The 27,061-nt window shown below is 47.1% G+C and overlaps 1 protein-coding gene across 2 annotated transcripts in view; it reads left to right on the top strand.

The window, feature by feature from the left end:
* KCTD2 (potassium channel tetramerization domain containing 2) overlaps positions 1 to 9,758 on the top strand; it is a 118,860-nt gene extending 109,102 nt beyond the window's left edge. For both annotated transcript variants that reach the window (XM_085617059.1, XM_085617060.1), the window contains exon 6: positions 5,464 to 9,758. In XM_085617059.1, the coding sequence (XP_085473185.1) occupies positions 5,464 to 5,493 (30 nt within the window). In that variant the 3' untranslated portion in view covers positions 5,494 to 9,758. The remainder of the gene's footprint in view (positions 1 to 5,463) is intronic.
* Positions 9,759 to 27,061: the final 17,303 nt, after the last annotated feature.

The raw sequence follows: 27,061 nt of genomic DNA, 5'->3' as shown, positions 1-27,061 counted from the left end.
GGAAGCAGACTAAATCTGACACCACAGGCCTGCTACTGCAGCTTGGGTGAGGTAGTGTTAGCACTCCTCACTGAGGTATAGGTTCCCTATATCTCACCTTACACACACATATAAACCTATCAGTCGCCCCTAAGGCAGGCCCTATCAATCCTGAGGGCAGGGTGCTTGGTTTCCATGTGAGGGGGTGCCTCTGCCTAATGCAGGGCTCCTCTGCAGCTGGCAGAGTCTATTCTCTGTGGCTGTTTGTGGATGTGGTTAAACCATATACTCTTAAGTGCCTTATACCCTAGCGGTAAATGCTAACTTTGGAATGGCTGCATCAAAACATGTTGTGTTTTGTGTCAAACGCCTTAGAATCATACTGGTGTGGGAGTATGATCCCACCCTTCTAGAGGGATAGACATGTACCTACTGTGGAAACACGGTAGAATCCTGAAAGAGCCCTGGCATCACAAAATGGATGCCACCAGCACAGACACTGGGCTACCCTCCTGCTGCTGACTGAAACTCGCAGTGGAGGAGGCCCAACAATAGGCATCCTGTCACAGGGAAGTGTCACCACCTTCCAGACAGGATTTAGTGTACTGGGGCTGGGTGGGTGCACTCCTAGAGTGCTTTGAAGTCCTGCACTGGGGGAGCAGTAGGCTCCTCTGTGCATATGCCAGCTCAAACCGGTTCAGGGGCTACCAGCCCCTGCTCTGGCGAAAAACTGGACAAAGGGAAGTGGGTGTAACCATCCACTCCCCTGACCCTCCCAGAGGAGTGGTCATAGAGCTAGTCCCTCCCTTTCTTTTTAGTATAAGTTAGGGAACCCTTGCCATTGCAAACTAGATATCCCTGGACGACGCTCTACAAGAAGAATCCTGGACCTTCGACGTTCCACTACCTTTGGAAGACTGAAGAATCTCCCTTGGAGTCGAGGAGTGACTCCCCTGCTTGGCAGGCACCAAAACTTTGCATCAACGGTCGCAAACTTTCCCACTCCCGCCGGAGTCCGAAGTCCCTGCAGCCCCGGAAGTGGATTTCCTGACTTCTCTACGGCCATCGTGAGTCCCCATCAAAGCTGAGGCAAGTTGGACCCCACGAGTGACGAGGAACAGCAATACCTGGGTACCGTGCACTATTGTCGAGTGCAACCCCTTCACGACGTTCTACGAACTTGTGCATTGGACCACGTGTGGTCCAAGCCTCCAGCAGGATTTCCACCGAAAATCAGAGGCCTACCTCGTCCCGAGTGACCGTGGGCTCCTGTGAAGTGAATCCTCCCGAGGCGTCTTTGCGATCCCTTGCCGGCTGGCTTGTGGGTCCCCTGAAGACTTTTCTATCAAACCAAAGGGCTCCCCTGGTTGCTCCAGGCCTGCCCTGACTTACCCTCGCTGGGTGAGTCCCTCAGACCTTGCTGGTCTGCACCGCTGACTTTCTTCACTTTCCACAAGACTTGCTGTTGCCAAGGCTTGTTGGCTCCAATCCTGTTGCCGACAACTCAGTAAGCTGCAGACCTCGTGGGACACTCTGAATCCAGCTCCTGGCTGTCGTCGACGCCTCCTGGACCTCGTGGCTGAAGAGTCAAGACACCCGTGATCATCTGAAATCACCCGACGACTGTGGGCATCCATCTTCCTGGGCCCGGGTCACTGCCAAGTGACTTTGAACACTGTCTCCTCTGCTTTCAGGTCTTCCTTCTTCTGAATCAGCCTTGGATTCCACCGGACACTTCTCCTGTCTTCACAAGCAGCAAGTCTTCTTTGGCTCCCATTGAAAACTACGCCACGACCCGACACCAAAAGACACCTACGCACCCAGCTTCCCTGGGTGAGGTAACTCGTGCACTCCGGTGCTCCTGTTGTGTTGGCTCTCAAACTACTTTGTAAGTGACTTGCTTGTAGACTCTCCCAAAGTACCCTAGCACTTTAAAATTCCAACCGCGACTTGCTCCATTGAAGTCTATTGGGATCCGTGGCTGTTCTCACACTGCATGCGTCTCCCGTGGGTCCTTTACTTACCTGGCTTGGGTGGATTAGTGAGGCCCCAGCGCTTCTGAAGGCTCTAGGCCTTCTCCCTTCTCAAGTAGATATTCTTATACCTCTTTGTTAGTATATGGTCTGGTACGCCCCTAGGGCCCCAGCCATATAAGTGCTTAATTTGTTGTGAAACATTGATTTGTGCATATGTTCCTGACTTCTAATCTCATAAAGAGATTAGTAGAGTGTGTCTAGAAATAAATACATATATATTTGATATATAAACCTGGGTGGTGTCCTTTCATTTGGTAATTCAAGAGATTATGAGGTAAAACAAGCTGCTTTACATTCCTCAGAGACTTCGCCTGAAGGCTGCTCTCCACAGCTACCACTAGGATAGCTTTCTTTAAAAGGTTGTCTTAAACCGATCTACCATAAGAGTCCAATTGGACTGGTGCAAGGTGGCCACTTTAACTAGTGACTAGCATATGCCAGGCGAACCTCTCACATCGATGATACAGAACTCCGTTGTCAAACTCATCCTCAACCTCCCAAAACAGGCCCACATCTCCCCCCCCCCACCTCAGTAAGCTCCACTGCCTCCCTGTCCAGTAGAGATGCCAATGCATGATAATGACCCATGCCTACAATGCCCTCAAGGACCAAGGACCAGCCTACCTCAAGCACCGCCTGAACAACCACCAACCCCCTAGCACTTGCTCTCTGCCTCCCTAGCCCTCGCTCACACTCCCTGCATCTGCCAAAGCCACAGCTGAGGACACTCCTTGTCCTACCTGCCCGCGAAGTCCTGTAACAACCTGCCCCTCTGCATAGCTTCCTCTCACGGAATTCAGAAAGGGAATCAAGACCTGTCTCTTCAACTGATCCCAGCAGGATCCCGGGGCCTCGGGTGATTAGCCGCACTCTACAACTCTCGAGTGATTTATTGATTGAAAGGAAAACACTTTCCTTTCCCCCTGTGTCTGTTCTGCTAACAATCCCCCTCCACCTCCGGAAGGACTTACCGAAGGAACGTCCTCTCTTATAAAGCGCTTGAAGCTAATGGCTCCCTGGCACCATCTGATGACGTTGGCACTCTGTGCATGCGCTGACCTCATCTGGTCGTTGAGGGAGGGGGCACTAAAAGGGCTTTTGCTGCCACCCCCAATGGAGGCATGTCGCAGTGGGGGGATCGCCAGCACTCCCAACACAGTTTGGTGCCAGGGTGGACTGGAACTGTCCTTGGCACACAACCACCGAGGCTGAGTACAGCTCCAGGCCGTTCTCCGCACCGAAGGGGTTAATAGTTTGTTGTTTTGTCAGTGTTAGAACCCCATCTTTCATCATCTGTTTTATAGTTAGCAGTAAGTCATCTACTAAGACACAAGTTCTTTTTAGAAATGATATCAGTCTTTACTTTTATTTGTTTTATTTTGTGTGTTGCCTACACATGGAAAATTGTAACGATTGTTAGGTAGCTGCCAAAGTAGACTTACCAGCATCCGTATAAGCAGGGGAAATTAGTTTGTCTAGTGTGTAAATCTGACTGAAGACAAAGGTCTGTCTTCAAGTGCTCTTGATAGTGTATGAAATCCATCTTGGATCAAAAGGTAGTGAGAGCAACATTGGCTATATCAAGGAAAAAAAGAATTACAGACCTTAGTCCTTTCACTGTAAAAAGGAACAAAGACAGGTGGCTTACAAAGAAGCAAACGTCATTGAAAAAAATACAATTTGAAAAATAAAGTTAGCAGGAATACCAGTCAATACAGAACTGAACTTAACATCCTCAACATTTCATTCGGTGTATATGAGATTTTAGTAGGTTTGACTGCAGTAACTTATTTGAGGTGATTGAAAGGTCACTTAATTTGATCATTTTATGGTGAAATTTTTACAGCTTTACACTCACTCCGCCAGTGGCCAATGAGCAAGAGAATCTAAAGTTTTGGTGCTAGCCAGATTAGCAAAAAATACTATAGTCCATTGAATCAGAGGAGAGTTGGCCTCAACTAGGACAATCCCCACAGTGGTTGGATCTGCATCTTTGTAGAGCGCTGTGACGTTTGTTCTTGCCATTGCTGTTTAACAAACCTTCAAGAGATAGAAATCTCTACAGTAAGAGCATGATCGGCTATCTACATTCAGGCATATATCCAGGGTGTGCAAAGTACCTACAGGGTCTTGAGGGCACATTTTGCACACCATTGCGTATCTGGTGAATTTGTTAACCGAGGCGGTCCCACTTTGAGGCTCTCTTCTCCCGCCACTTACTTTAGCCTGATGATGCTTTTGATGCAGCACCATGGCATGTTAGCAGACCCTTGCATTGGGAATAAATGGCTATTATGAGGATCGACTGCAACATTCCCACCAATGGCTCCTCTTTCTGCAGTTCAAAATGCAGTGAAAGAAACGAAAGCGGACATGATGTAAAAGTCACGTGATATTTGCAAGTATATTCAAGGATGTTTGTAGCTTACATGTTTTTGTCATTATTTGAAGTTCAAATCTATTTTTGGAAAATCTGTTTTAATAAAAGAAGCAGCAATTAAAATTAAAAAAAACCTTTTGTGTTTACATTTCGCTCTCACCTGGTTGATTATTTATGACTGGGGAGAACTCTCCCTGCATCCTTAATCTACCCTATCGTGAAGTGCTCGATCCACCCAGTCTTTTACCAATGTCGCTTCCTTTTGTTGTGTCCTGGGGCGTCTCTTCTTTCCTTGCACTCATCCCTTTTTGACTCTATGGCATTCCTTCTCCAATGCTTCCTTTTTTTCTTAGGCATGAAAAACAGAGGGTGTTCTAGTGAAGCCCAAAGGTGAATGCGCAGTGTGGGGACTTGTGCTAGTAGTTCAGACTGAACTATTTCCATTGAAGAAGGGCCATGTCTATGCATATTGCTGGTCCCAGTAGCTGAGAATGGCTCAATCGTTCCACCAATCACTGTTGTGTTTCATGAAAGGCAGAGTGTGCCACATTCTATTCTCCCTCTCATCTTTGTTCTCCATTCTCCACTGCCTTCCTGGCACTCACCCCTGGCCATAAGTCATCCATTGTGAATAGAGAAGCAACGCTGTAGCCATATGTGGAGGAATTACTCTTGGAAGTAGAGGCACATTGCAGTTTGGCAATACAATTGTCTTGATAACTCTTGTACCGAACGCCAAAATACATATTTGGCTTTTGAAGGCCAAAATACATATTACTAATACAGTATTAACCTACTGAAATTTGTTTGTGCAATGTTTCATGAGTAATTTGATATTTATCTGATTTTATATTTCTTGGTAGAATTTTTGACTGCCTACCATTTCACACTATCAACAAATATGAGTGTTGTATTTGTGTCTGAGGAATCGGAGTGTGCGGGAGAATGTAGAGGTTCTGTGTGAGCATAAGAGGTTATGAGATTTATGAACAAGACGTTTGTGCTTCAGGCAGTAAACGATTGCATCTCAGTGGCACAGGCTGACCACTTTCTGTTCTTAATGTGCAGATTCTTCAGGAACGAGGATCTCGGATGTGATCATGGAGAGCATTGGAATGCACTGTTGTCACTTAATGGCTGAGGCGCATGGCAGAATTCTACACTGGACATCCTTATTTCAGAACTGACCACAGGAACGCTGTGTACCATGGGATCGCCTTATCTTGCCTGCACCTATTATTGTGCAACCAAAGCACCCTGGCCTGGGGCACAGACTCTTGCTTCTTCTCTGAGTTGGAGCCTAGTTTCACTTAAAACTGTTGCCCTTTTGAGAAAAGTGAAGAATTCACTTGCTGATGATTGAGAATGGGTCTGAAGTATGTTCCAATCTCTCAACTCGTTTTTATTTTCAGACTGGTTGGAATTCCTTTCCCATCTCTACCCAGAGAATCCCACTTTTGCTACTTGGTGCTATTGCCTCTGTTGCATCATCCATGCCTCCTTTGGTTTGTGTTGTTGCATGGACATCCTTTTTTATGCTTTGTGCTATTGCACCTGATATATGAACCAAATTTCTTTCTTATTTGTTCTACTGCACTTGTTGCTCAAGGATCTGGACTTTGTGGCTGTTCACATTTAGATGTTTAATCTGCTGTAATAACCATGTGCTCTGTGTGTCATCTACAGGATTCTGTTCTGTGGAATTGTAGAGCAGGAAAACGTAACACTCTATGGGAGCAATAGAGCACTTTTCCACACTTCCCTGAAGCATGGAGTTTGCATACATCAATACTGATTCTCCATTCCCCTGAAGCAGGTCCTATGTTAGAGCACCTCTTTCCCCATTCCTGAATCGGAGACCTTTATGGCAGTATTGCTTCTCCTCTGAACGTAGTGCTGATTAGGAGTACTGCTCCTCTCTTAAAGCATGCACTTTGTCCATGGTCATACTGTTTCTCTCCATTTCATGAAACCAGGGCTCTCTGGCAACACTTCCCCCTCTTTGAAGCCTGTGCTTTCCCTTTGGAACATTTGTTCCTCACTACCCATCATGTCAAGCAGGTTCACTGGTAATGCTTTGTACCATGGATTCTCTCAATGGGAGCATTGCATCTCCTTTTACTCCTGAAGCAGGAGTACTGCCTTCCAGATTACTGCTACTTCCCCTTTCCTGACTGAGGCTCAGTTTCTGACAGCATTGCTGTTCCATTAAACTCCAGTCAAGATTGTCTTCTTCCCACCACCAGCGCCCGGTCTTATCCTCTGTTATTTCTTCACCCTGTTTCCAACCCCTGTCTCTTCTCCTTGAGCTGGGCTAAGTACACAAGTGTTGTAGCAGTTTTCTGTTCCTATTTATTCATTAATGTTGCCAAAAACGGTAAAGATTTCTGTCCAAAGTGTTTTGTTTGCATCAGTTTGTATGTGGCATTGGATCATTTCTGTGGCCTCACTTTGTGCCTAACTAATTTGCTGATTTAGTTTATGAGCCAAAGTGGACCTGGCATTTCTTCAGTGGTGCGATGAGCTAGAGTTTGTTCCACACTACTAGTAAGCCCTCTATTGTAAGAAAATGCATGTAAGAGCACTGCAGTAATCATTGAAGTAAATAAACTAGTTCAACTATTACAGCCCCATATGTAATATGAAATTGTGTTTAGGCAGCACTCCTAGTTCCAGCTGTTGTGGGTACCTCTGCCCCACCACTCCTTTCAACCTTTCGAGTATGGAGTGTGTAGAATACTTTCCACTATGAACTCTCTTGCTTGCCGTGAGCAAAACTGTTGTGTTTTAGCTTAATAGGTTTGGGTGTTAGTTTGTCTCTGCTCAATTCAGACAATGACTGGGCCTTTCCTTACTTATCCCCTCCACTAGATATGTTGCACTCCGGATTCCGAGCTCTCTGCATTGAAGTTGGAGATATGTGCATGTTTGCTATGTTGAGGTTTCCACTTGGTCTATTATTGGTAATCTGTGGTCTCTGCATGCATTTATGTGGAATTATTTTGATATATTTTCCCTTGGTTCCTACTTGAGTTTTTAGAAATTCTGGCTAGAGCTGAAGTGTAGGATTTGGGTGTCAACCAAGGGTTTCCAGTAGGTGTATATTGGGCAGCATCGGGCGTAGCTGTTCAAACTAATGCAGCCGTTGCTACCAAATTATCCTTTTGGGCCTACTACATCTTGGAAGGAGCGCTGGTTGCTAAGCTACGATGTCAGAGGTTGTCTTCTGTGCACCACAATTTCCTTACATCCTTAAAGAATAGCAGCCTCCTAACTGTGGTCTGGGATGTCATCTTCAGCAATGCATCCTGCCAGCAGAGGACTACCAACTGTGCCTAATAACATTTGGAATCTAGCAACATGACTTACGGATCCAACTCATGACACCATAGCTATGTGCTGTCAATGCTTTATGGTATGCGTCTGAGTTGGCAATTGGGTTGGCAAAGACCATCAATACTTTCTTTGTATATGATTGAATATTTAAGCTGTATACAAGAAACATTGCCTTGAAAATATGATCTGAGTTGATAATGAAAAAGAAACGCGCAACTGCCGTTTTGATTTTCTTAACTTTGTTTCATTGCAAGACCCAGTGTTTTGGGCATTAATCACATCCCAGTGGGATTGTTTCTGTGTAGGAAAGGGGAAATGTACCCTTACAAAACATTTTTGTTTTTGGACTCATGACCCTCAAGGTTTTAGTACTTAAATCTGTAGCTGAGATTTCAAAGATGATTTGGTTTCAGGGCAAGTGCACAGAAGTTGGCTTGCATTCTTGCCTCTTGTTAAGGGATGTATAAGGTTCGGAGTACAGAACGGGAGACCTGGACCAGATGCTAAAAGCTTCTTGGGTTACGACAGACAGAACTTTTCCCATAGTCCAAATTGTTTGGACCGAATAGCCTTTAATATATTCCAAAAATCAGATGGAGCATAGCTTTAAGGGGAGTTTTTTAAGCACATGACCATCTCCCAAACCAACCTTTAATGTGTTTTCCACCATATGATCTTTGAATGGTTCTCATTTCCAGGACCTAGTTTGTTATAGGCCCATGGCTGTACTTGAGATATGTGTGAGCTTTGCACTGTCTGCTCAGTCTGCTGGTAAACTCTGTATCAACAGCTGTGATAATGCTGTGATTGCCTTGTCTCCTTAATAAAAATGTTGAATGTGTTATTGAAGAGCCAACCTTTGTGTTCATTGTCCTAGTTTGCAGAGCACCTTTCCTGAAATATGAGTCAGTGGGCCACTATTAGTAAAATAGAGCACTTCACAGCAAGCCATAATATTGAGTTTCATTCCTAATGTATCTTCCTTACTTAGCTAAAATTACTTGTCTGTGTGTGTCAGAGATTCTTAGGTTTGTCACAGTGGATTAGTGTTCTCAGCATGCTTCTATCTTGTATGACATTGGTAAGAGATATGTGAGTGATCGTAGGGTTAGGAAGTGGTAAGTAGCAACTCCTTCTGTTTCGAAAGGTAAGTTTATGAAAGATTAGTGTATATTGGGTTCTCCAGTGAAGAATCATGCCAAGACTCAGAAGCTTAGGAGCAATTTCCACATTTTACACTTGACACATTCCCAGCTTTTCTAAATTAGAAAAAGCTCTAGAGGAACCTATTCAGAAATGGACCTTTTTAAATTTCACACTGGTCTCAACGCCTAGTTTGTAAGGTGTACTCTTGTCAACCAGGGCTCAATTTGGGCCTAGCAGCCATCTTGTTCAAAATGGATGTTACCCTTATCACTCCTGTTCCTTCCCTCTGCACATCTTGTTGTCTGTCATTCCAGCAGCGCATGGTTAAGAAGAATAGTATTTATTTAGTTCCATTTTCATTACTTATGCTGTTCTCGATGACCTTCCCCGGCTCATTCACAGTAACTGTTACTTCACGGTCTTTCCCGCTAGATCACTGTGCCCTGTTCATTCATATAACACACTGTTGTTCATGTATCTTGTTTGTTCCACTATCACAGGGTGACATTGGCAAAGAGGGGATAGAAAATGTATTTGTGTCGTGGAATAGCGCTTCGGTGTTAAGGCAGTAAGACATTTTATAAGACTATCATTTGCTTTAAATGTAACATTTTCGATCATACCACAATGATTCTGCAGTTCTATCAATTTCATTTGCAAAAATAATTGATAAAAACCCTCAATTTTACAGTTAAGCCAGAGACTTTACTCTTCTACTAGTGATGCTGTCCATTGCTCTCCAAATGTTGCTGCCCATTTGGGACTTAAAATAAATTTTGATTTTGCATTTCTCTTGACTGATTTACTGAGAGCCTTCATGGCATTGACTCTGTATCGCCTTACTTTTGAATTTTGTAAATAAAACCCTTACAATATTCTGCTATGCTGGAACTGTTATTGAGTGTACCCTTTTACTTAAATTACTTTACTGAGCATTCTGATTGAGGTACATTAATGGGGTGTCAAGATACGGGGGTTCCACACTCCCACAAATGCAATTTACTTTTTCCCAAACTGCAATCCAGAACTGCTAAAGCGATAATGAAGGTATTCATGTGTCAACGCCATGTGCTTTGTCTTTTAGTTTGCCAGGGTGGCTATGGAATACTTCCAGGAAATTGCTGTTCTTTGCTTCTGTTATTGGAAGATCCTCCTGAGTGGTGACTGGATTTCGAGAGTAGATCTGTAATGAGAGCTCCATTCTCAACCGGTTCATCCTTGCTACATACAAATTTTCATCCGTCTTGATAGCATTAGATAAGCAGTGGTGTGGCTTTTCATGATGATCAACCCTGTAATTGGTTTATCTTACCGTTTAGACTAACATATGAGGGTCTGTATCTTGATTGGTTGCATTGTTACTAGCAGCAAGACCGCCTGCCCTACACCCCGCTCCAACAGAACTGCATCAAGGCATCAGTAAGTATCTTGGCACCTTAGCATCACCCATCATGAAAAATCAACCACTTTTGCAAGCATGACTTATAAGGCCTAAAGGATATATAATCGCTCACTGTTTGGGACATTACACACTGATGAGTCAGAGGAAATTCTCTTCCAGGGGATCCTCATCAATAGTCATAAGCACTGAATATTCCTGCCCATGCACGCGGACCCCAGAAAACTATATAAAATGATATATGAAATAATTTATTTACAGCCCTCTATATATACATACATCATGGTTCTACACATCAATGCAGCCTCCAACAAGACAAAAAAGCTAATCAATGCACTAACAAACACTGTTTTAGCTGCCATATACAGGGGTGGGGGAATCATATCGCCCGACGCCCGAACCATGTTGATGTTTATGATGGGCAAGAAGATTTAATGTCTAGTTTGTCCAACGGACAAGTAGACATTAAATTGCGCAAATAATAAATATCGGAGCTGTGGGCTCTCTGGGGCGCACAGCCAATCAGAAATCACGACAGAAACTTGGAGAACCTTTCGAGGCCTCTGATCGTCATGAGCATTGTATCCCGCTCCTCTCCCCTGCATCGCAATCATGTTACCAGGCACAGGAACAATCTGTGCCACTGCCTCTTTTAAACATGAATTGAGCGCTGGCAGCAACTCAGCATTTCAGCACGCGAGTTAACCCCAGAGGGGCCGGAGGGCGTCTCTTCCCCCCCCCCCCCCCCCCCCCCTCCTCCCCCAGAGCCTCCCCTTCACTTCTAATAATCCGTGCTTTGACGAGAGCACCAAGAAGCAGCCGTGCAAGAGACTTGACAGTGAGTATCAGATACCGGTGGGGAGCCCCGGGATTGTAACGATGTTAATTGTGAGGCTGCATGCTCCCGAGGCAGGTGGGTGTCTACTGTGAGCCTTCAGGAGTGTGTTACATCGGTCTGTTCTGCCAGAGGTGTATGCGCGCCACCTGTCAGCATAGGAGACTGTCACTTCTTTGTTTGTGAACTGTGACTCATTTGGCTTGTTTTTCGATGGTTTTCAGGAAACCCTGGGAGGTCAACTCGTTTCGTCAGTATCACAAATTGCCTGAGGAGAAATTCAGGATTAGATGTTTTTTTCTAACGCAGTTAACAATTTTGACACTGGACTACATAACTTGCGGGTGAAACTGAAATCTGTATCAAAAGGATGTTTTTTGTGGTCTTTATGGTTGTGTGGGCGACTGTGCATGTATTTTGGGATAGTTTAAGATGAGTGGGTCTGTGTATGAGGAATTGGTGATGTCTAGAGTGTATTATATGATTAGAAGGGGTCCGGGACGATATTGAATTAAGACTATTGGTTATCTCAGTCTGGGGGTGGGCTTAGGGGACACTCTGCAGAAGAAAAAATAGAATGTCTGCGCATTTCCGAAAGCCATGGAATGCAGGGCATCTCAATGCCTCAGAAAAGCTGCACATGAAAGAACAGGAAAACATTGCTTCAATGCAATGCACTGTCAGCATTCACTAGTAAGAGACTTGGGAGGGGGTGAGGGAGGAGAGGGGTTTTCATTATTGTCATTTCGCCCTCTGCCCTTTGTAATTTGCTCTGGTACCGTCCTCATTCTAGGAATCAGATGTAGGTTCCTGTATTTTTTGTCTTCTCGTCCCCTTAACTCTGTGGCCCTGTGCTCCGAGATCTGGCCCCCTCCACACCCTCTACATTGCTGAATGTGTATAAAGGATATATGACAAGCTCAATGTTGTGCTCAAACACGAAATTCAGTTTTCACAGGGCCTACACTTCCCAGCTGTCTCTCTGACACGGTCTCTAAAGCAGCCAGGGCATGTATTGCGGTTTTACTTTAACTGCCTGTACCTGATAAACTTGTGCATCAGACACTGGCGGTATCTGAAATGCAGGTGCAGATGCACGGCCACTCTACTTATCTAGTGCTGCAGCAGAGTACTGGCCTGTCAACCCCATTGCTTCTGCACCAATTAAAACAAATATGCAGTTGATGCACACATGTGCAAGGATTTTTCGGCCAGTTCCTAATGACTTTGTCGTCCTCTCAACTGGAAAGAAACGCTGTGCTCTGAACCTGAGCCCTTTCGACTTTAGAATGTAGTACCTGATTAAGAGCTGGGCTAGTGGTGGGATGGTAAGAACCAGTCTATGGTGTGTGCGAGAAGAACACACACCAGTAAGATAGCACAGCCTATTAGTGCACCTACTGCATAATTCTTATGCTGTGCACTCTTAAGTGCACAATGCAGAACAGAGCACCTGCAGGAATGGGAATACAGGGTGCATGAGCAAGAAAAATAGCTCAGTGAGTTCACACAACTGCTGCCACCATAAGTGTTATTGCTTAGTTCACCCGCACTCTAGCATGGTGCTCCAACATTCCTAATGTCCTCTTTCTCTACCTTTGTCCGGAAATATGGGATGTGATCTGGTTGCAGTAGCACTCCAGCTAAAGGCTCACTCCCAAAGTGTGTTTGTCAGTTATTAAGACCTAACTGGTTCCTAGATTACTACGGATCTATATTTTAGCAATCTACCTCCAAACCGTTTTTGGCTAAAGATGTACCCTGCGCGAAAAAAAACAATAGCACATTTGTGCGTTATTGTATTTACGCATTATCTGTAATGAAGGGTGGGGCAATTACTGGAGGGTCTTTTGCCTGCAACCATCAGCAGTAGGTGCTGTATACATTGCTTCATGTTCCAGTTATTAATTAGGGGTGTTAACTTTATTTGCTGTCAGTGCACGGTGTGCGTTTCCATTTTGTCTGAAGTGGTGGGTAGGTTCAGGTTGAGAGGAGTTGTAGATTTTCCTTAATTGCTAAAGAATCAAATGCACTATACAGGATGGGTCGTGTGTACTCGAAGACGTTTACAGCTCTTATGGCTAGGGCTAGGAAGCATGGAGAGATGGGCTTTGACATGTTGGCATTTGTGCAGTGCTTTGGTCCGTGCACTAAGTATGGTTTTGATGTACCTCCTGCTCCCTTCCTTCTACAACCTTTTTTGGTCCTTCAGGGAAATACTAGATGCGAGTCAGTCTTCAGAAGGGGTTAAATTACTGAGAGAAAATAAAAACAAGTCGTGGCACTTTTGGATGTCTGTTCAGCTGAACAGTTAATATTGGATTTAGACATCCTGGTAGCTGAAGCATAAATAATCTTAATTCGTCAAATTTGCCTTGAATATCCATTAGGACAAGAAAGGGTTTCCAACTCTGTGATTGAGCCCAAGTGTCCTTGCTAGGTGTGACCTGGAATGCTGAGTCTTTCCAGTGACTCACTACCCCTCCATCACAATGATCCTTAGCCCTCCACTTCTAGATTGACTGTTTCTTTAACTTTGCATTCCCTTCTCACAGCAAAGGGAAGGACAGCTGTTTTTTATTTGCTGCTATGTAAGTGTGTGTGTGTGTGTGTGTGTGTGTGTGTGTGTCATATGTTGTACATAACTTTTGTTCTGAGTTAGACAACCTTGCACATCCTCCGAAGAGTTGCCTCTCCATATCAGTGAAGCCTCCGCTGCTGCTTCCGCCATTACTACACCGGTACTGTGCAAGAGAACCTTGCACTGATACTGCCAGTTTTGTATATGATTCTTGTGTTGGAGAAGAATGTGCAGATGTTGCCTTGCATTCACCATAATATAACCACCTAACACTTGCCCAGGAGTGTTAAAAGAGAAATTGATTTAACTTCCTCATTAAAAGTATAGAATCTCTGACAAGAATCGTGGATACGGTTTAAGTGAACCACAGTACCTCTGCTACATGATTTTGCTGCTCCATGAAGATTTGATAAGCTTGGCCAAGAAGTGCAGTTATTCCCATCCACACATGTTTATCAGAACATCTCTTGCGTACTTTTGAAGCAGGAGAGCTATGAGTTGGCCATACGAAGGAGAAACCCCTTCTGTCCTACAGGTTCATAGGTTCAGTCGTCCCCAAAGACAGCAAGAAATTTAGTCAATTACCAGTCTGCACTCTGTCTTTAGATATCATTTCTTTACATATGAAAGTCTGTCACAGACAAACCTGCTGATACGTGGGTGCAGTGCACAATGACATCTTCACACATGCTGTACAACTAGCCAGTTCAACATTTGCATATAAGCGTGCATCACCATTCACGGCATATTTGAACTGGCATTTGAAATATGTATTGCACATATGTTGCACTGATTGCAGTGCAGGCTCTCTCTGTGCAGACCTAGCTTAGTGATTTATACAGTAGGTAGGGCAAGCAGATATTTACAGAGGGCAAGTAGATTTCTCTAACATTTTGTCCCTTGACCAAGTAGCTGTTTTAAACATTTCCACACCCCTGCATATAGCATAGAAATATAGACAACAGGAGGAAAAGTATCACTTTAAACTCTCTTTAATGAGTAGAATCCAAAAATTGCATCTGGAAAAAGGCAGTCATTATTAGCCTAAAGGCTGCATTGAACAACATTAGCATAGAAAATGAACGTAATTGTAAACATAAAAACTGGCACTATGCCTTTAAGGCAGCCATGACCCCCAGCTTCCCGTCATGCTTCAGGGTGACAATTAGGTCAGTTGTTCTTTCCGGCTCCTTCAGTCAGGACCCTGGAGTTTTCAGCTCTGACTAATATTGACTTTTTACTTCTCGCTCAACATTTTTCACCTTGTAGAGTGAGGTTCTAACTTTTCTGACAGAAACGTATTATTTTTTTTGTCACAAAATTCCTTCTCTTTTTGACCCTTGTCCCTCATTTGGCAAGAAGAAGGCCAAGACTGACACACAGAGTGTGTATACTCTGCTTATCTGAGTCTCACTCCTCTGATGCTTGCCAACATTGCCAAAAGCTGTCTAGGCATACTGTCAAGGAGAGGGAGAGAATTCGTCTCCATGGTCTCTCAGAGAAGCAAAAATTAACTTCCAGAGGAAGATCTCTTATGAGGCAGAAGAAGAGGAGGTCCAGATCGTCGTCGAGAGGTAAGGCCCGATCTGTTCCCTATCAGCGCCGGGATCAGCTTTGAATAGACCTCCAGCGGCGAAGAAATTATTATCTCTGCCATCGAGACCTCCGTTGTTGACGATATCGGGCACCACGCATCGACAAAAAACAGACCGTCGGATCAACCTTCTCCGTTGACGTCAACTTGGCGGCGTTCAACGTCGAGGAATCTGTCTCCGTCGGCGTTGCCTCAACGTTTCACAACGGAGCACAGGACTCCGTTGGCGACATCACATAGACGTTCGATGTCAAAGCACAGAACTCAGTCGACGTCATCGCATAGAGAGCCGACATCGAGGCACAGACCTCCGTCGGCGTCCTCACATAAACGCTCAACATAGAGGCACAGGACTCCGTCGGTGTCTTCACATAGACGCTCTGCTTCGAGGTGCTTCCCTCCGTTGACGTCAACCATTCAACGATTGACGTTGAGGCCCAGATCCACATCGAAGCAACGTCAATCAACTTCTAGTAGACGTTCTCCTTCGGCAACGCATCGCTAGACGTCAAGACATCGGTCTCCGTAGGTATCTGTCCAATCGACATCAAGGCATCTGCTGTTGATCGATGTCGAGGGCTTAAACGCAGCCAGTTCTTCATTCTCCGTCTGATCCTTCTCTCCCGACATCGACATCGAGAGTTCAATTGCCGTTGGTGGTCCAAGAGACACCGACGTCACGTTTGACGTCAAGACACTTGCATCAGTCGACGTCGACCCATCATTCTGTCCGATCAAGGTTAAGACACAGTGTTGTCAACCTCGAGGTCACCGGAGGTTATCTTATCGACATCGAGCAGCCCAACGTCATCTCCTGAACGTCCCCATCCACACGAGACAGAGACCCCTACACAAGAAGAGACAAGGAGGCAACCATCGCCCTCTGTGCATCTCTCTCCTAGATGGATGTTGCCACTGCATCACTGGCAGAAGTCCACAACGGGGCAGGTACGGGAACCACAGGACTACTTCAGTCCCCTACACAGGTCACCTCAGGCTCAGGCAGTAGATCTCTCCCCTACCAATCCCTCGAGAGGTGGAGATCATGCTCGTAATGTGACAACTTCCTTAGGAAGGTGGTGTACATCTCGTAGGCATCGGTGAAGGTGCAGATCACCAACACCTTCTTCGACTCAGGCTTCCAAAGGGGACTATTCTCTAACCCTAACGCAGTCCACCATCGAGGGTCTGGTCAGGGGATGAATTCAGTACTTTCCAAGATGTATTGGGCAGGGGGCCAAAATTTGAGCATCGATATGCCTACCCCCAAATTGCATCCTCTGTGATTTTTGAGACTTTACACCACAGATCAGCGGCCAGGCCTTTGTTGCCTCTGGTACCGGGGCTTCTGCAGCCTGTTATGGACATGTTCCTCACACCAGCAACTATCAAGGCCACACCAGCAAGGATTTTGAAAAAATACAGGCCTCCAAAAGAGTATCCGCTATTCCTTACAGCCAATCCACCTCCAGACTCCGTGATCATCGCGGCAGCTAAAAAGACACACACACTAGCTTCCTCCTCAACAGTGCCTCCCGATAAGGAAAGCAGAGCACAGGAATCTTGGGGAAGAAAGGTTTGTGGTACTTCAGCCTCCATGCTGAAAGTTTCTAGCGCTTCGGCCCTATTGGGGCTCTATAATAGGGCTTTGTGGGACTCTCTAGAAAAATGTAAGGACAAACTTCCCAAGGAGGATCGCAGAGATCTCGAGGAGGTGTTGCAATAAGGAGGTTTGGTGGCTAATGAAATGATTAGTGCTGCAACTGATGGAGCGACTCTATCTGCTCATTCGTATGCACATAGGATCTGTGCCAGACGTTCATCCTGCCTCCGGCTTACTGCACTAAAGCCAAAGGCTCAACAACGGATACTGAATCTCCATTTTTCAGGATCCTCCTTAATTGGCACACATACAGATATGAAATGTGAAGAATTAAGTCGGAGCTAGACACCTTGAAAGCGGTAGGGCTTGAAAAGAAATAGGAGTTCAGGCGCAGATACAGGCCATACAGCAACAACTCCAAGTCAGAACCCACAATCGGGGGCGTCACACCCCCAGAGGGAGAGGGACACCGTGTCAATCTGCTGCTTCAGCGAAAGCCCCATCAAAATAATGAGAATTCTCTTCCCTCATCGCAGTTTCTGTGTTGGCTCTCCATCAAATATATCCTCATCTCCAGCAAGGGGACTGGATGTGTTTGATAGACCTGCAAGATGCATATTTTCATGTCCCAGTCAACCAACGTCACCGGAAATTCCTGTGTTTTCTGGTGGCAGCCAAGCACTATCAGTTCAGAGTTCTGCTCTTCGGGTTGAAGTCTGCTCCCTTGTGTTTACCAAATGCATGGCAGTAGTAGTAGCAGCTGCTCTGAGGCGACAGGGAATGTTTGTGTACCCTTACCTCGACGACTGGCTTCTAAAGGGTCCATCTCCAGTGTGTGAGGACCCACTACCAATGATATTTAGCCCTTTCCCAACAGCTGGGCCTTCATGTAAATTTTGAGACGTCAGTTCAACATCCTACTCAAAGAATCCACTATCTGGGTGCAACAATAGACTCTGCAATAGGAAAAGGGACTCTACTGCGTTCTCTTCCCTGGAGGCTCAAGCGCTCTGGCATTTGCTACTAGCAAGGAAACTGTCGATCACAGCGACACGTCTACCAGGAAGGAATTTTTCGAGGATGGGCTCGTCCAAGCATCGATCTTTTTGCGGACAAGACAAAAAAGATTCTGCAACTTCGAGTCAAGGTTCTCCTGGCCATGGTCGAGAGGGAATGCCTTTTTCATCAACTGGTCAGTGTGAGAAAGTGCCATCTTTCTTGCATGGTATGCCCCCACTTTTTGCTGAATTGCTGAATGTACTTTGACTGAGTGTGCCCTGGACTCCTGCCAATCGGGGCCTATGTTCCTTCCCTAAAACAAACCAAACCCCAATTGGCAAACCCTGGCCACATGTCAGGCCCTAGTAAATGGTACCCTAAGTACCCAGGGCTTTGTGACCAAGGGAGACCTCTAAGAGCTGCAGCACACCTTGTGCCACCCTTAGAGGCCCTGTACCCTTACACACACACACACACACACACACACACACTGCCTTTGCGGGCTGAGTGTTTGGGTGCAAAACCAAAACAAAGTCGACATGGCACACATCCCTGTGTGCCATGCCCATCACCTACACTGCCATGGCATACATCAGTCACCCCTCTAGCTGGGTGCCTTATGCCAATGGTGTGGGCACAGGAGCAGGAGCCCTGTGCCCCTACATTGCCCAGGTCAATTCCTGAGCCCTGTAAGTGCAGTGCTGCCATTTAAGAGTACATGGTGCTGAGAGCTCGTCAAACACGAGCTCCACAGCACCATAATGGCAACACTAAAGACTGGGAAGTTAGGTATCAAACTTCTCAGCACATTAAACCCACACTGATGCCAGTGTGGGATTTAATGTACCCAGCACCCCAGAGGGCATCTTAGAGGGGCCCCCTGAAACCTAACCTACGAATCCACGTCTGCTCTGAGGCTGCCTAGGCTGCCACCCAGCAGACATGTTGCTGCACCCCTGGGTAGGAGAGCCCCTGCTCTCCTGGTCCTGCAACAGTGCACATCCTGGGCGAGGTGCTAAATCTCCTCCCCCAGGATGGGCAGGGGGAAGCTTCAAAGGCATGCCACCTCTGTGAGCTTCCCCAGGCCCCTGCAACCCCCACTCTGGCGGGAAGCTTTGGCCGGAAACCCCAAATAAGGACAGGGGATGTGCCAGCCTGCCAACCCCACCCCTCAGGTGGGGGAGGCGAGGTGAAGCACATCTCCGGGCTCTCGCCATCTTGAAGATGGGGAGCCCTACCCTATCAGGACTAGGCTACTGCCCCCCCCCCCACAGAAGAGAGGCAGGATAGGGGGTGTACCCACCCCAGGACGGGGACCCAGTGGTCCCTGCCCTTCACCTACCTGTAACGCCCCTAAATCTAGTATTTAGGGGCACCCTGAACCTTCCTTCTCCAGATTCCGAAATTACATGAAGAGCGAGAAGAAAAGAAGACCTGCCCTGCAGCTGCGAAGGAGAGGGAGACACCAACTGCTTTGGCCCCAGCCCTACCGGCCTGTCGACCTTGAACCTGCTCCTGCTCCAAGCCCGGCATCTCTTGTGGCCAGCAACCTCAGAAACCCCGGTGGACCTGGCTACCTTTGAACTCTGATCCCCTGGGACTCCCATGAGTAGAGGCTCTACTCAGAACCTACCTTTCACCCCTGGCAGCAGCCCGGAACCGCGATCCCAGCCCACTCTGCACCAGCCAAGCCTGGCCGGTGCCGGAGTGAACTAAACCCACGAGGACGACCCCACGGCGACTGTGACCCCGAGTCCGGCACCCAAGGACCCCCCTCGACAATCCTGAAGAAGCCTGCAGCCTCAGAACAGTGTGCCACCCCAACCGCGATCAACAGAGGGTAAGGTTTTCCGACACCAAAAGGCACCCCTGCACCCGGCGCCCCACGGCCCTCTGTGTCCAATCCCGGGGTACCTACCTATCCTCCAACTACCCAACTTACCTCTCGAAGTGGTGGTGGCACCTGAAGAGTCCTCGTCCCCGAGCCTGCAGTCTTTTTCCAAACCGGAGATTTCCCATTGAAATCCATTGAGCGCCCGAAGGCTCAAAAACCCTCTCCACCCAGCCGCCCGAGTGGCCATGGCAGTGAAAACTCTACACTTTCCTACTTCCCCACTTGCCCTGAGTAAGTGACCAGGAGTCCAGCTCCCACAGCCGCGTGGCTTGCCAGACAGCAGCCACCAAACGAGGCCCCCCTATCCCCCATAGGATAACATTGGGCCTAACTCTCTCTGCACCCGGCCGCCCTAGAGTCGCTGAGGGTGAACCAACTGTACCTACCTGACCCTGGGAGACCCCTGAGTCTGTGCCCAGAACCTCATCTCTGCCAGTCGAGTACTTACCCTTAAACCGCAAACTCTATTTTCCTCATAGGGTAACATTGACTGGCTTTTTCCTGAAATTTCTTCTAAGTGTGGACTTTTCAAATCTTCAAATATTCACCAAAAATCAGCCGAGTGACAAAAACAAATTTACTCACTTGCTCTTAGGTGAGCTCCCAGTGCTGGATCTTGGTGCCCAGCACTGACTCTGAAAAGTACCCACAACTATACTTACCTGTAACTCATTTTTCTTCCATAGGAAACCATTGACTGTTTTTCTGTGAAATTTCTTCTAAGTGTTGATTTCTGCAAACTTTACATATTCTTCAAAAATCGTATAATATCTGAAAACGTAATTACTTAACTGTTTTGGATAAACGTCCCAGTACTGAGTCAAGGCACCCAGTATTGGATTACAAAAGTAACGAGAACATACTGTACCTATAACCTGAATTTTCTTCCATAGGGAATGATTGGTTGTTTGCTCTGAAATATTTTCTAAGTGTTAACTTTTAAAATAGCTAAATATTAGTTAAAAATCATTACAGTACCAAAGTCGACTTTCATCAACTGATTCTGAAAACTGACCCAGGACTGAATCTAGGATCCAGTCCTGGAATTACAAAAGTAATCTAAAAAGTAATCTGTTGCAAATAACTTGAATTTATCATTGAGCTCAATGTATTGTTGTGTTTAGAAATAGAGTTGCTTACTGCAACTACTTGTAACTGTTTACTAAAAAGTCTATTGCATATACAAAAGTATTTTTATGAAACATCTCCTGTCGAGAAAGTATATTTTAATTCCAAGTGTTGGTTCTAAAATAAAACAAGCATATATTTTTTTATAAATAAACCATTGGCCTAGAGTTCAGTTATTGAGTGTGTGGAACCATTTGCTGACTGAGTGTGTACAACATATGCTTTACACTGTCCTCTGATACTGCCTTACTGCTCGACCAAGCTACCACTTTGGAGAGTAAGGTTATATCTAACTTTAACCTCTGTTAACCCTTGGGGTCTGTGGACTCTGTACACCCTGTACCTTTTAAGGAACAGTATATACAGAGCCACTTTCTCGCATTGGTGGATCAGCGGTGGGATACAAACTTGCTTTTGTTGGACTACTTGGTTACCATCTGATCACACGACAGAACTCTTAAAAATTGCCTTTAGAATTCTGATTGGTCTTTTCCAAAATTACTAAAAGTCTTGCTAGGGCCTTGCTTAAGTCCCATTAGAGTTTTAGAAAAATAAGTCACTATAGTCAGGGTAGAGGGTTAGAACTGTCAGGTTAGAATGTCTCAAACAAACCCAGCTGTTAGTGATAATAATGTTCGAGGCATGTGGGCTGCTGAATTCATATCTGTGCATAGATCGCCGCCTAGTGTTGGGTCCGTATGTTTGCACGTTGTTGTCCTGGAAGAGTCTTCGAAGTATCACGAGATAGGTGACTCCTCCCCTGGACCACAGTGCGCATGGGCATCCTCTCCATCCTTAGATTGTTTTTTTCCGCCATTGGGTTCGGATGTGCTTATCTTAGCTCAAGTTAGGAAAATTCAGTTTAAGGCCAAAAGGCCTTTAGTTTTCGTCGGTACTGTTCCCGTTCGGTATCGACTAGTTTTTTTACTACTTTAGAACCTTCTTCCAGCCTTTCGGATCCGTTTGGTCCGAACATCCAACTTCCATCGACGATGGAATCGAGGACTCCATTCAAACGGTGTCCTTTATGCCAAGCAAAATACCCACACATCGACGTCCACCCGGTATGCAACAAATGTCTCTCACCAGATCACGATGAGTCGAAATGTATGGCCTGTGCCCGATTCCGATCGAAGAAGCCTCTCCGGAATAGACGGGCGGCGAGATTAGAAGCGCAGCAATTGGCGCCTGCCCCGGCCAACATCTTCAGCACCGAAGACGAGGACGCCGAGAGCGTGGAAGAAGTAGACTCCAGCCCCGCTTCCGAACACGATTCCCGATCGGAAGACGACGATGAGGTGCTTTTTCAAAGGGAAGAAGTCATCGACTAGGTAGGAGACTACGATGAGACCTTTGGGGCCGAAGAAGATAGCTCTAGCGAGGAGCCAGGCCCACCCGTAGATACGGAGGCCGACAAAGTGCGTCATCATAAGCCTCAGGTCGAGGGATCGCCTCCGGGCCTTACCCGAAATCAATCTCAAAGTTCTTCGGCCCCGCCTTCAGGCCCGGCCTCGAACATCCCGCACGAGCCATTATTAACGAAAACGACTGGATTCCCTTCAGCGAAACCGAAACCAATCGTCGCACCAGTTCCACCAAAACCAAAAGTGAAACTGGCTGTAATCGGCTCGAAGGCCTCGAAGCCCTCCACTCCTTCGACGCCAGCAAAGGCCGTCGGCCCCGAACGCAGTAAAAGGGATTTCAGCGCCGAACTCACTGCAGCGGATATCGGTGCCGACCCGAAGAAAAAGGCCCTCGGTCCCCCCAAAGCGCCTCGGCCTCTGGCACCGAAGCCGTCGGCCCCGACCACCAAAGTCAAAGTGGCCGCCCCATCTGCGTCGACGTCGAAGACAGCGGCACACGCCAAGTCGTCGACTCCAACGACCGTCGATACCTCTCTTCGGATCGATGACCCCATGGCTCCAAAGCAGTCGACGCCTACCTCCAAGGTGCCGACCGGTTCCAAAGAGCCTTCTGCGTTCTCCGTGCAACAAGTCGCGGCATCGTTGCAACGCATCAGGGAACGGGCAGCCCTCCGATCCACGTCGGGCCCCAACACGCACCAGGCTCCGAAAGCACCCTCGGCACCGACCAACATCACTTTTGGCTTGCCGCCGTCCACGGCGCCGAAGATGTTCGAGATCCGAACACGTGTCCGCCAGACACAGTCCCCGTCTACTGGACACACAGATTCTAAGCCTTCACAGCCACAATTCATCGACGCCAACACTGGTAAACTGATGCTCCGCAAGCGGAAGATCGCGCCAGAGAGGGGATTGGACTCCTACAGAATACCTCTCAAGCACAAATTGCCAGCGGGGTCGTACCAGTTCTTCATGAACGCTTACAACCCTCCTATCAGGATCCCCAGTCCTTTTCTCCTACGCCTTCAGAGACAGACGCAGTAGAGGACTATATGGGAGATGATACCACCTACCCTGGGGATGTCAATCCTGATGAGCATCTGCAAGACCCAGATCAGGCATGGGATGACCCTACAGACCAGGGTACCGCGCCAGATACCCATGACACGCAGCTTTACAGCACAAAGACATCTCCCACAGAGGACACTGCTGCCTTCAATGCCCTCATAGAACGGGCTGCTGCCTATCATGGAGTAGAACTCCATTCTGACACTGTCGAAGAAGACTTCTTGGTGGACACTTTCGCCTCTTCCGAAAGAACTGTCAAGACTCTGCCCATGTTGAAAGGAGTTCTCAAACCTGCAAAAGACACTTTTAAGGAAACAACCAGGGCACGGGTGCTAAACCCCAGGATTGAAAAAAAATACAAGCCTGCACCCGGAGACGCTATGTACATTAGGGGTCAGTTACCTTTGGACTCCATGGTAGTTGCTAACGCTCGCAAACGAGCCCATTCGCAAACAACAGGTGATGCTCCTCCCCCAGACATGGAGTCCAAAGTGCTGGAGACATCAGGCAAAAGGATTGCAGCGCAAGCAGCAAACATCTGGCGCATTGCCAACACACAGGCACTCCTGGCCCGTTATGATCGTTCCCACTACGACACACTAGAATCACTACTCCAACATTTGCCAGATGAATACAAAGAGGCAGCGGAGCTCCTCATCAGAGAGGGACAACTCCTTACCAATGCATCCATCAAGTGCGCCCTGGATGCTGCCGACACAGCGGCAAGGTCAATCAACACAAGCGTCATGTTGAGACGACACGCATGGTTGAGAATATCAAGCTTCAAGCCGGAGATTCAGAACAACATCTTAAATCAACCAGTCAACCCCGACTACTTATTCGGCCCTGAAGTTGACCCTACCCTCGAGAAAATTAAGAAAGACACTGACACTGCGAAATCCATGGGGGCTCTGCAGACGCAGCAGTTTCGTAGTGGCTCCTTTCGTCGCCCCGGGAATAGAGGAGCAGCTAGAGGCCAGGTGTCGCAGCAGCAATACACTAAAGGGGGCACACAGAGTACCTACGATAAAACCAACAGAGGTGGATATCGTGGCTCCAGCACCAAGGGCAGAGGACGTGGTTACGGCAACACCAGGTCCTCCCCCAAAAACAAACAGTGACACCCTCTCCCTTCCCCCCCACCACATAACACCTGTCGGGGGAGACTCCAGCTGTTCCTGTCCACGTGGAAAACCATCACCACAGACAGGTGGGTCAGGGACATTATCCAGCACGGTTACTGTCTCGAATTAACCATCCACTCCACCCAACATACCGCCAAAGCACCGTCCTATGTCCGTAGAGCACTTAGCATTATTGCAGCAGGAAGTGCTAAGTATGCTGCACAAAGGTGCAATAGAGGTCATGCCCGTCAACCAGCAGGGGGCAGGGGTGTACTCTCTGTACTTCTTAATCCCAAAAAAGGACGGGTCGCTCAGACCTATACTAGACCTGAGACCCCTCAACCACTACATTCTCTCAGAGCATTTCCATATGCTCACCCTACAGCAGGTTCTCCCGCTACTCAGTCAGGGAGACTTCCTAGCAACACTGGACCTAAAAGATGCGTATTTCCACATACCCATACACCCTTCACACAGGAAATATCTCAGGTTCACTATTCAGGGGCATCACTACCAGTTCAAAGTTCTCCCCTTCGGAATAACAACAGCACCCAGGGTCTTTACCAAGTGCCTAGCAACAGTGGCGGCACATCTACGAAGACAACACATTCACGTCTTCCCTTACCTGGACGACTGGCTTGTTCAGGCAAAGTCAGCCCAGCAATGTGTCAATGAATCCACAAAACCTTTGCAAGGGCCGACCGTTCCAAGAGCCTGTTCCACAAATAATACTGACAGCAGACGCCTCTCTCCAAGGTTGGGGAGCTCATGTACTCACTTACACAGTGCAGGGACTATGGACAACGCAACAAAAGAAGATGCACATCAACGTTCTGGAACTGATGGCAATCTTCCTAGCCATGAAGGCATTCAAAGTACACTTGTGCAACAAAGTCGTGTTGATCCGGACGGACAACATGACTGCCATGTACTACATACAGAAGCAGGGAGGAACACACTCTCCACAGTTGTCTCATCTGGCTCAGAGCATGTGGAAGTGGGCCATTCAGAGGAACATATTCCTCATGGCGGAACACCTCCCCGGCAAGGACAACCAGATGGTGTATCTGCTCAGCAGACACAGCCACCAGATGCACGAGTGGGAGCTACATCCGTCAGTTCTCCAACCGTACTTCCAACAGTGGGGTCATCCAGAGATAGACCTATTCGCCACAAACGAAAATGCCAAAGCTTTGCCGCCAGGTTCCCACATACACAGTCACAGGGCAATGGGATATGGATGAACTGGTCCGGCAGATTTGCGTATGCTTTTCCCCCAGCGCCATTAATACCTCTAGTGGCACGCAAACTGCGACAACACTCACTGACACTCATTCTAGTTGCTCCCACATGGGCGCGCCAACCATGGTACACCACCTTTCTAGAACTTTCCGTGGTGCCGCATCAAAGGCTGCGGATCAAACCCGCGCTTTTGACACAGAACCATGGCGAGATTCAGCACCCAGATCCGCAACAGCTGAACCTGGCAATCTGGCCCCTGAAGTCTTAGAGTTTGGCTACCTAAACCTGCCACCTGACTGTATGGATATCATCAAGGAGGCCAGGAGACCCACTACCAGAGCTTGCTATGCGGCTAAATGGAAGAGGTTTGTCATCTATTGTAACAACAATGACATTAACCCGCTGGACGCATCCATTCAAAACATCATCTGTTACCTCTTACACCTATACCGATGCAATCTGGCATACACCTCAATACGTATCCATTTAACCGCAATAGCAGCCTATCTCCAAAACAGGCAGCACCTCTCTTTATTCAGAGTGCCTGCCATCAAAGCCTTCTTGGAGGGACTCAAACGAGTAATTCCCCCAAGACACCCACCAGCACCGGTGTGGAACCTCAATTTGGTCCTCACCAGACTGATGGGTCCACCCTTCGAACCTCTCCATTCATGTGAGATTCAATTCCTCACCTGGAAAGTAGCTTTCCTAGTGGCAATCACTTCGTTAAGAAGAGTTAGTGAACTCCAGGCACTAACCATTCAAGAGCCATTCATACAGGTTCACGCAAACAGGGTTGTACTACGTACCAATCCCAAATTCATGCCCAAGGTGATATCGCAGTTCCACATATCAAACTATTGAACTGCCTGTTTTCTTTCAAAATCCACAAAATGTCGCAGAGAGAATGCTCCATACACTAGATGTAAAGAGAGCCCTCATGTACTATACAGACAGAACTAAGGTCTTTAGGAAGACAAAACAACTTTTCGTTGCCTTTTCTCCACAACACAAGGGCAACGCCATTTCCAAAGCAGGTATAGCCAGATGGATCGTTAAATGTATTCAAATTTGCTATCAAAAAGCTAAACGCACATTAACGATTCCCCCACGAGCCCACTCAACACGAAAGTTAGGGGCGTCCATGGCTTTCCTGGGAAACATTCCTTTACAGGATATATGTAGAGCAGCCACATGGTCCACTGTACATACATTTACCAAACACTACTGTGTAGATGTACACTCAAAACAGCAGGCAGCTGTAGGACAGGCTGTTCTCAAAACTCTTTTTCAGACTGCTGCAGCTGGCACGGGTAGCCGCCGCTAATAGAAGGTACTGCTATGTATTCTATG

The sequence above is a fragment of the Triturus cristatus genome, chromosome 7 (assembly GCF_964204655.1).
Source record: "Triturus cristatus chromosome 7, aTriCri1.1, whole genome shotgun sequence".
NCBI classification, from domain to species: Eukaryota; Metazoa; Chordata; class Amphibia; order Caudata; family Salamandridae; genus Triturus; species Triturus cristatus.
Note: the sequence above shows the minus strand (reverse complement) of the source record. Positions and strands in the feature narration are given on the sequence as shown.